The sequence below is a fragment of the Megalops cyprinoides genome, chromosome 3 (assembly GCF_013368585.1).
Source record: "Megalops cyprinoides isolate fMegCyp1 chromosome 3, fMegCyp1.pri, whole genome shotgun sequence".
Classification (NCBI taxonomy): Eukaryota; Metazoa; Chordata; class Actinopteri; order Elopiformes; family Megalopidae; genus Megalops; species Megalops cyprinoides.
In genome coordinates, this window is record NC_050585.1 from 22,172,745 (window position 1) to 22,183,851 (window position 11,107).

General features: G+C 45.0%; 1 protein-coding gene across 2 annotated transcripts in view; it reads left to right on the plus strand.

Moving 5' to 3' along the window:
* Positions 1 to 2,900: 2,900 nt before the first annotated feature.
* tpst1l (tyrosylprotein sulfotransferase 1, like) overlaps positions 2,901 to 11,107 on the plus strand; it is a 16,860-nt gene continuing 8,653 nt past the window's right edge. The window contains exons 1-2 of one of the 2 annotated variants that reach the window (XM_036522944.1): positions 2,901 to 3,079; positions 9,341 to 10,272. In XM_036522944.1, the coding sequence (XP_036378837.1) occupies positions 9,446 to 10,272 (827 nt within the window). In that variant the 5' untranslated portion in view covers positions 2,901 to 3,079; positions 9,341 to 9,445. Of the gene's footprint in view, positions 3,080 to 4,105; positions 4,307 to 9,340; positions 10,273 to 11,107 lie in introns of those variants that run through there. The other variant, XM_036522943.1, reaches the window with a different exon arrangement.

Genomic DNA, 11,107 nt, shown 5'->3' on the forward strand with positions numbered 1-11,107 from the left:
CAAACAAATTGATTGGCTCCTGCCTTCCTTTATGCCCACTGCAGCCAATCCACACTCTCCTGGCAATCAGTGCGTTCTGATCCTTGTACACTGAAGATGGGGCTGCCCTGATGTGGTACTCAAGATTCTGCCTCCTAATTGGCTCTCGGAGAGGTTCCCTGCTGATCCTCCAATCCAATTATCCACACCAAGGCCTATAGTTCTGTACTCCAAGTGCAACGTGAGCCCTTTACATTACATTGCATTACATTACATTGTTGGCATTTAGCAGATGCTCTTATCCAGAGCGACTTAGTGTTACAGTGTTTTTACAATGTTATCCATTTATACAGCTGGATATTTACTGAGGCAATTGTGGGTTAAATACCTTGCCCAAGGGTACAGCAGCATTGCCCCAGTGGGGAATCGAACCAGGTCCTTAACCACTATGCTACACTGCCACCCTTATGTAGGGTAGCCTGCACTGCTTACATTTTTCCATGTGCACACTTGGATATTTACTGCTATACCAGTGAATTGACCCTACAACATCATGGTTATAAGTGGAATTCCTGACCCACTGTGGCTAGCTGCCATCCCACGTACAGGTCCTGCAGTGTCATTGGGTAGAGAGTCTCCAGGGAGGTTCTTACTTCAAAGGTTTACTTACTCTTAATTATGGGATGCCTTCATCCAATTTGGAGAGGATTTCTTCTGAGTCCTGCGGTCTCCAGGTGCTGCAGTAACCCTGGTTGAACCAGGAGGGGGACAGCTTGAGTGAGGAGAGCTGCAGGTGTGCCTTATCTGAGAGGAGCGTGGTCCGATTTCTCACCCGTCAGCCACCTGCAGGGGTGTATGAACATGGTACGGATGGTGGACCCGAACCAGTCTTGACCCCTAATCCGCACCAAGATGCAAATAGTACCCTGTTTATCTGGAGGGTAAAGCAGGCTGGGAAGAGGATGAAACCAGCTATGTATTTGGCAAGCGCACTCTTACCCAGACTGACCTACGCTAATCATGGCAATGATATATTAAATTTGTGATTAAAAGAGTAGTCACCCTAATGGTGTGTAGCAGGGAGCATCCAGCAGAACAGCACTGGTGCAGTATGCTTCCAGCAGTAAACCCTTTCCCATTCCCACCAGTCCAGTACTGTGCTGCAGTGATACCTGCGTCAGCCGGCTGGAAAAAGACGTGTCCACAAATCAACAGCCATTCACTCTTACTCAGGTTATTTCATTTGCTGATGCAGATTCCCATTTCACAGAGAGATAATCTGAGTTGTCTGTTAGTACTGTAGAGGAGTGGCTGGGGGCTGTGCATCTGCAGATTCTGCATTTCAGTTCCTTCCTGGAGCCTACTAGGCAGACCCTTGTCATTAGCCTCCTCATTAGCCCTGTTCGCTGCCTCACCCATCAGACAGATTGAGGCTACAGGCTGCTTCAGGATATTAATTCAGCTTGGCATCTCCTCAAAGTTTTTTTTTTTCAAGTCCCTGGTATAGTATGTACAGTATAAGAAGAGATTGGAGTAGGACTATTAATTGTGTAAGGGGAGATTGTAGGGGTATTAATACTTTATGTGGTGGTTGTAGGGTTAATAGTACCAGTCTTGAGTGACTCCCTTGCACACACCGACACAAATGCTCTGCTGTTTGCTGCCAAACTAATGTGTCTGTGTTAGTGCCTGTGTTTTCTCATGAACACGGATACCCATCAGTCTGGAGCAGACAGGTATCTGCGCTAAAGTGCTCCTGGTTTTTTTTTTTTTTTACCTCATTATTCACGTTTTCCACAGAGACTGAAAGGCATTAGCTTATCAGCTGAGGCGCCATGTACTTGAAGATGAGCCAGACTGAATGGGGGGTTGGGGGGGGGGGGTGATGGGATGACCGCTGCTGGTGGTGCCATCAAGTCCAGGGGAGCAGTGCAGCACTGAAAAAAGAGGCAGAAACATGTGGTTACAGCTTCCTGTTTCTGTGTTCACACAAAGGTCAGCTCCTCCTTCATCGGCTTATCTAGAAATGTGATGGAAGGAAAAAACACCGTCAGCGAAGAGTGGAGGATAACCTGGACATCTGCAGTAATGAGTAACAGAAAAGCGTGTGTAGCTGTGTGAGTCACCCCAGCAGTTTGCAAGCGTGTTCATTTAACCTCTGTCTCCGCTCTCCTTTCTTCTGAGTGGGCGTTTAATGACGGAGTGCTGCTCTGCAGCATGCTCTCATTGGATCACCCTCAGTGAAGACTGAGAGACGTTCCTCACAGAATGAGTGGGTTTTTGCTCAAAAACAAATGGCCATTGTGCCTGCATCTTAAGATGCAACATCAGTGAGATTGCACCCGGTCAGGAAAGGGCTCAAACTAGAAGGTGGAACATGCAGGATTATCTGGTGTGGCAGTGACATACTCTTGACTTTATTTACTAAAAAAAAAGATATTTATTTGGCAGCTGCTCTGAGTAACATAATGATGTGAAAGGGCGTATTTACAGAAGGGCAGGTAAAGTAACAATTGTGATAAGGTGTAAGAATAAAAAATGGTAAGAAATGAGCATGTAACCAGTTATGAGCTCGTAAGAGGAACAGTACCATACAAAAAGTGCCTATGAAAGATGGAACTTGGGAGATTTTTTTGTTGTCAGTAAAACACACAAAAGTCCAGCTAAGTAATCTTTTTTTTAATTTTCTGACTAGCATTTATGCACTGGCCTCATCCTCATACATTACACATGTGATGTCACATGGTCACTCAGTACAGTAGGAAACTGTTGGGAGTTTAGGGTCAGCAGGAAAGGGTTAAGCTCTCTGCTTTTTTTTTTTTTTTTTTTTTGGGGGGGGGGGGGGGGGGATTCTGTGGAGCTGGCTGAGAAACGGCAGAGCTGAACTCACGCCACGTAAATCGCCTGAAAGGCATAAATAAAACCGCATGTCTCAAGATTTCCCGAGATCCTGATCTTTTCTGTTTGAAAATACATTTTTGTCTTTTCTCTAAAAGCCTTTTCTTTTCTCTGAAAGTATTGCCATGCTGAAAACGTACCTTTATCCCCATTTTTTTCTGTTGTGTGAACACATGGCTTTGCCTACAGCAGAACACGGCAGGTCAGTTTCATTCTCACAGGAGGTCTTATATTTATATTACCTTGTTGTTAGGGGGCATGATTCTACCTGAGGTAAGTGATTACTGAACCTGATACTTATGTGTCGTGACAGTTTATTATTGTAAGGAAGATCTTTAACTGCTTCATTGAGAAGGCAAGGCCCACATTGTAAAGGCAAGACCCAGAAACTGTTTCAAAGCAGAGATTATGGTGCTTTTGTAGGGATTATAGTGCCGGTTTGCTGCGCATGAAAAAAAAATTGTGTGCTCTGTATCAGGAATCTGGAACTTTGTTTTGAGGTCTGGCTCTGATTTTTTTAAAAAGGAAGCCAAGCATCTGGACTCTGGGCTCAGGAGGAGTCAGTCTGAGCCTAAAGTTTCTGACTGGAGCTCACCCAATGCACAAAGACTGGCTTTACCGCCTGTCTGGGTGCATTTTTATTTTGATGTACATGTTCTAAAATGACATATGGGGGACATATGTACAGCATTAATCTAGTTCAGCATATACTGTGTTTTAGCCACAATGCATACTGCCATAATCATTCACAGTCATTCGTAGACAATGTATATTTATACATACATAATGTATATAGGAAGAGTGAGTTTAGTTGTTCAGTGGCTTGTGGTAAGAATGGGATCCAGGGTAACGTCAGTATTTTGTTATTATTGATGAACCATTTTAATTTATGTCAACCATCCTTCTGAAACATGGTGTTTTGGCGTCATTCTACACAGATTTACGCACACAGTCACTGATCTTTATCCGCCTAGATTGACTGAACTCCGCACAGGCAATACTACGAACCAATCGTATGAACTCATACTAGTGAATCTGCACAGAATTCGTGCAGAATGATGCCCAAAAACACCTATCAAAGAGTGCTCCGTTGCAGGCCACAACCAATTGGCTATTCTGAAATGGGCTCTTTCTGATTTTTCCCCCTTTTTGCGACCAATCAGGTGCTGTGCTTCTTAAAGCACCCACTCGGATTAAATACAAGGCATTCGCTTTTAGGAGGCGAGTGGATGCTGGAGTCATCTGTTTTGTGAGCTGTCTGTTCGAATCACAGAAAGAGACCACTATCTTATAAAAAATGCCAAAGGAATGTATCGATTCGCACAGCGATCATTGAGACTGATGAATAAGCTTTTGAGCTAGACGGTTTCCTGCTCCAACGGATCCTTGTGTCTAGCTAGTAAACTAACTAGCTAGCCTGCTGTTTCAAGTTAGTATTTCTCTACTTTACTTGCTTTTTGAGCGGTCGTAACCTCCAATGGTTGTTCCAGAGAAAGTTGCTTACCACTGTTTCTGTGTCTGCAGGACTTAAGTACATACTTAGCCACGCTGTAATGCTGAACGACACTTGTATTGCGTAGAAATGTCACAGTATCGGTGAAACTTGAAAATTTGTCTAGTTAGCGTTAGTGTTCGTGGATCTTCGCGTTCAGAAATTGGAATTGATGTTGACGCTTGCTACCTGTCCGTAGTTGCAAATGGATTATTGATTTTGTGTATTTTGGTCTGACATAGCCAGGTGACCCCGTTAACTAGACAGGAAGCTGCAGTCTTCTACAATTTAATTTCAAAGCAAACATTACAGGGAAAAATATACATCAATGTGTAAATTACTGGCCAAGATAGCTAGCTAGCTATATCATTGAAATATTCATCTGTGTTTTTTTGAAATGAGTGTGTATCGCCAGGTAGATAGCTAACCGTAGCTAACACGAATGTACGGGAATAGTAAGCAGCTGGGTATGTGTTTGAGAATGTCCCTTTAGCTGTTGGTTTCGAACACATCCTGCATGAACCGCAAACAGGACGGGTTAAAATTACAGACGAAGCACATGAAGTGTGTAGGTGGTTAATGTTGCTGTGCAAGCCGGGTTGCTCATCACTAGCTTGTATGAGAATGTTTAATATGCATATATTGAAAACTGTATTTAGTAAAACAGTTGTTATAACATTTTGCAATGACAAAGCCATTCCGCATGTTTTTGTTTTTGACGGATCATATTTCTAGCTATGACTTAGTGTTTGATTCAGATGAAGAAAGAGAAACCTATTTTTGATGATACAAATAAGATGATACTCTCCATATAAACTGGGAGATGTGCGTGTTCACAGGATTGTCGTATGATCTGTTGTCGTTTCTCCTTTAATAAATAAGCCTCACCTGCATCGGGATTTTAAATATTGTATTTTTTTTAACGTTCTTGCAACATGTGACTTTTGAAATAGACTTACAGTATCGGCTAGAGGCTGCAACATGGACCTTGATCTGGTCGTGTAAACACTGTGTACTGAGGTTACTGCCAAAAGCTGTCACTCACACAGACCGTACATAACCGTTGTCTGTTTGTAGCAGCAGAAATGGCAAAGGAAAATGGAGGAAGGGGGTCTCTTTTTATGCAGTCTCTTTTTCAGTCTTAGGAATGCTGGGCCCTAGTGAACAATTTTGCGTCTTAGGAATGCCAGACCCTAATGCACAATTAACGGCATTAGAAATGCCAGACCCTCGCACACAATGTGCAGTCTTAGGAATCCCGGACTGTGCGGTGTATGAAGTCACAACGTGCGGAAGAGGCAAGGAGCCCGCAGTCACACTGCCAGCTGTTTAGGCCACCACCATGGCTGATTCCCACAGTAATGAGCCTCAGCCACACGTCCCCATGGATTTCACAGCTACTTTTTCTTTGCTCTCAGCTTTCCCCTGGGTGTGTGTCTCCTTACGTCGAGTAGTGACAAATCTATCCGTCCTCATGACTCCTCTTGATCTGTTCTCCCTGGGCTCTACTGCAGCTCTTTGCCCCCTCTGAAGTGGGTGGGAGCTAAGTTGTTTTGGAAGCTTTGCATGCTGTGTATTCGGTGGTATAGGCCCATGTCCGGTGGATGGAGATTGATCTTTTTGAACACCAGTGGTTTGATGAAATAGCATGCAGCACTTTGCAGTTTCATAAGCACTTTATAATCCACCCTTGTGTAGGTTTGTATGTTCTTATATTTTGTAGGTATTGCTTTTAAATGCTTAAAACAGTCCAGAATGTACAGAAGTCTATGATGGTTACTACTGTCTCCATGGTCACATTGTAAGGGAAGTGTTTGATTTATGGCTAGATGAAAGAAGCAGAGATGTCTGAAAGGAGGTGGAGGGCAAGTCTGAACAGGTTGTATGCTCTGAATGGAACCCCATGGATCATTTCTGGGTTGACCTCATAGGGTGAGGTACTTGCCTCTGTCCATGGCTACAGTTCATCTGGAATGTGGAAGTTGCAGTGATTTTTTGTTATTTTTGCTGAAATTTATCATATCACTTTCAGTATTTTCTCTGATGAGATTTGCTAAGACAATGTCTCTCTTAGGTTTGTTAATACCCAGGTCGAATAGTGGACTACAGACTGGTCTAGCCAATGAGGGATGAGTTATTCTGAAAGCTCTATCTTTGAGAGGCGGAGAACGAAAGCACCCCCCATGCTAAAAATGGGCCTCTTGCTGGAAGCCGGTTTTGGTGGGTGTGAAGCATCTGGAGTCTTGTTTTCCTCTCTTCTGAGTCACTCAGAAGGGCATGCAGAAGGAAGTATTGTTTTCCACTCCCTCATTTAGATAGCGAGGCCCATTGGCTGGGTTTGTGTGCACTCTACAGGTAGTGTATCCAGTGAGCCTAGCATTTTTGGGGGAATCTGTTATCCAAGTCCATTCAGTGTTCATGGCAGAGGATGTTCTGTGCTCTAATATCCTCTAGATTACAGCAAGGGAAGTGTAAGCATTTTGGTTTGATTTGAATTCCTGTGTCATTGTAATTTCCTTATTTTTGATGGCATTAAGAGATACATGCAGAACAACAGGAACTGGTACCTTTACACCATAAGGTGTTCTTCATTTATTTATTATTTATGTTTTTGGAAGGTGCATGTATTGTACTTAAGAAGGACCCTGCCAGTCATATAATTAAGTGAAGAGGTGCCATCTATTTTAACTGAGCTGGTACTAAGTCCTTTCTTTACGAATACAGAATTATGAAAATCTAGTACATCAGGTCCCAATATTGACTGGTCAAGAGGAGTTGGTGGACTTGATTTAAAGCTCATTGTTATACAACATAACACAATTAGATTAATCTGAACGGACTCAGTACTTGTGCAAAGTGCAGTCACTTGGTGAGAGATTGAAGAGGAGTGCCCTGGAATTATGGGTAATTAGATCTGCCATTCAGAAAGGAAAGGAAGCAACTATGAACTAATTATAAAAAACCAATCCTATTGTTCTGGAGTTTCTTATGCAGACTTTGTGAAAAGGTCCATTGGGACTGGTCAGGTATATGTAAAATGTCTGTCCTGATTGACCCTAAGAACTGGCAGTCTATTGATCTTCTTCAGTTTTCTTGATGTATGAAATTCTTAATGGTCCGAGGCTGACTGTGTCAGAGCTTGCTTTCACTGGAGCTTTTCCCTACAAGGCACAGACTGCCTCGACAGTGTCAGCAGCCTCTGCCTCTCTTTTCACTGGTTGACAGAATCAGGTGAGACACTGACTGTTAATGCAGTCATGTATAATTGAGCAGTTCCCAGATGTCAACACTCATTGGATTGATTTAAACTGCGCCAGTGTCTGTCAGACTGATAAACTGCGCTCCTCACCTCTCTCCTGGGGCTGATCTCTTCATGCCTGATGAGGCAGGTTGTCACTGTTGCCAACGCATCACAAGAGTCAGGCTGATAGAATTAATCTGTGTGGAGTTTCTCCAAAATGGAAAGCAATACAAGGAACAAAACATTATCCAGTCACAGACTGAGGGTGGCGCCCTTGTGATATTTACCCAATAAGTCCACGTTACACTTAGTAGCTTCCTCCAGCCCCAGTTCCTTAAACACTTCTCCGCTCTGCAGCCGACTCCCAGGGTCTACTAATTTTTTGGATGATTAGTAAAAGGTCATGGCTTTTCAATTCTAAATTAAAAATGGTGACAACCATACTTACACTGGATTTTCCAAAATACATTATATATAACCATAGGAACCGCCAGTCATGGGTATGTCTTTAGTGGTGTTTATTTGATGTAAACATCTTAAGACTTTAAAGACCTCAAATAGCACAGATTACATGATCTTGGGTAACAGCAATTACTGTTGAAAAAAGGTGGATTTGACAATCTTGTCCTCCACCATCTTTGATGTTCACGCTGCCTGATTGTGCTCAGGGTCCCTGCCCTCCCCCATGTGAACTGGTCCCAGCAGGGCAGCTTCTTCGCACTCCACTGTAGGTCAGGCTGACCTGTGGAAACTGGATTATGGTGAGCTGCAGACTACAAGTGTGTGCATTAGTTGTCAGCCAGGGGAAAAAGGCAGCATCAGCAAAACCCACTGAAGCGGAGCTGCAGCACCAGCCTACTGCAGCAGGGACATCACATATCTTTGTTTCTTTAGCTCTTGGCAAGTTAAAGGTAAAGTCTGCAGCTGTTGTTTCGTGTTGGAATGGTGTACACACTTAGAGGAAGAACAAGTAAAAGACAACATGAAACACCTGAGGAGGGTGGCGAAAACTCAGCATTTGGATGAAAGCACATGCTCCTCTCTGAGGTTGGAGATACTGGGGGAAGGGGTAATGTTGGAGAGCTAAATCTCTTTTCCAGATGTTCTTTTTTGGAGGAGGGGTGGGGTCATTGCCAGATGTGTAGGAGTTCGTTTGGTTCTTTGTTCCCCTGATTGATTGTTTCAGTATGTGTGGGATTTTTCTATCCATGTGTTTAAGCCACAGATCTTTAAGGTGAACCAAGTGCATATGGATGATGAATAGCCTAGGTGTGAAATGAATAGAGAGCCCTTCATAAATTTGTGCCTTGGTAAAATCTAGATTGACATTTTTATGTTCAGATCATTTAGCACCTTTTGGTCATTCTAACTGAGGAGTCCAGATGTGGTGGATGTACAGTAGTTTTATGAATTTTAGATCATCATGAATCAAACTTTAAGGGAGATTCATTCATTTTTTGGTTTTCATGATACAAATTGTAGCATTACTCCTAACCTGTTGTAACCTGATCCAAGTGGCAGAACAGAACAGCTGTGATAGCATGACAGCCAGCTCCTGCTGCCTTACAGTGGATTTGCGTCATTTGAAGTTCCAGTTGAATCCCACACTCCTGAGCGCTCTGATCAGAACTCTTTGATTCTGGATAAATGTGTCAGAGTGAATTTACGAATCCGCTCTGGATGTGAGTAGAATAGGTTTGACATGACTGTGTGTGAATGTGTCTTTCCAGACCTGCTGGAGATGGGCGCCTGTAAGGCTGCCACAGGCTGCCCCAGAGGGTGAGCTCTGAAGAAGGGACACGCCACCCCCCTTGGCTCCGCAGCCTGGTCCTGGGATGGCTGGAAGACTGAAACACAACCTGCTGCTGGTCTGCCTGGTGCTCAGCTCCCTCAGTCTAGTGTATCTGGGCAGGCACGCCATGGAGTGCCAGCACCGCGGTGGGGACCACGGCCGGGCAGCTGTCAGAGGGACGGCCGTTCACAGTGGCCACAACCTCAGCAGCGCCGCCACCTACAACAAGGACACACCCCTGATCTTCATCGGGGGCTTCCCGCGCAGCGGCACCACGCTGATGCGGGCCATGCTGGACGCGCACCCGGAGGTGCGCTGCGGGGAGGAGACGCGTGTCATCCCGCGGGTCCTGGCCATGAAGCAGACCTGGAGCCGCTCGGGCCGCGAGAAGATGCGCCTGGACGAGGCGGGCGTGACGGACGAGGTGCTGGACTCCGCCATGCGGGCCTTCCTCCTGGAGATCATCGTCAAGCACGGCGAGCCGGCCACCTTCCTCTGCAACAAGGACCCCTTTTCCCTCAAGTCGCTCTCCTATCTAGCCAAAATCTTTCCCCATTCCAAGTTCATCCTCATGATCCGGGACGGCCGGGCCTCGGTCTACTCCATGATTTCCCGCAAGGTCACCATCGCCGGGTTCGACCTGGGCAGCTACCGGGACTGCCTGACCAAGTGGAACAGGGCCATGGAGACCATGTACGAGCAGTGCATCGAGGCGGCCGGGCGCTGCATGCCTGTGCGGTACGAGCTGCTGGTGCTCCACCCAGAGGAGTGGATGAGGAGGCTGCTCAGTTTCCTGGAAATCCCGTGGAACGAGGCCGTCCTGCACCACGAGAAGCTCATCGGGAAGGCGGGAGGCGTGTCACTCTCCAAGTAAGTCCCCACAAAAACACGAAATGCCAGTGCAATCTCACAGGTGAATCTCACTCTTTCCCGTAAAAATACAGTAATTGGTGTGATGCCGAGGTGATGAAGTCTAGATTGTAGTTTCAGCAGCAGGCATGGTGCTGTGAGAACAGTGCTGTCAGATTTAGAGCTTTTACCACCCAGGAAATGTTTACACAGAGACGTTGCCCTGTTTAGTTTTCCTTTACCTAATAGTTAAAAATCAACCTTTGAACTTTTTTGTGTTTGCCACACCAGAGCACCCAAAAGTTAAGTAAATGTTCGGAGAATAATCACCGTTTTTCCAAGGCCACCGTCTCTACAACCCAGCTTGCGACATTTAAGAAAGGTGTACAGAATGTTTATTTTCCTCCCTCCTCACCCCCCCCCCTCTAAGAGAGTTGAGACAGAGCTGATATTTTGCAGTTTAAGGCTATTTTGGCAGACTTCACACCGAGGGCTTCAAAGGCATCCTTGTTTGGTCCCAGGGCTTTTCCAGTACTGTCAGTGAGATTGATTCAGTGCCTCCCTCTCCTGCCTGCTCTGAAAAAAAAAAACATACACATACAAAATCTGATGCATAGACAAGTTGTCAATATGAACTGTGGTTAAAGAAGGGATGGATACATGGGACAGAGCACTTTTAAACGGGGTTGAAGGCCATTAAAATTCAGGAGGCCCCAAAACCTCAGCTGCATTGCCACATATCCAGCTCTGGCTATCCTCTGTTTACAGCCAGCAGACTGGAACCAGTAAAGGTTGTTTTAATGGGACACTTACGGCTCTTCCACATTTACTTATTCCCGTATTATTATTGTTTTTT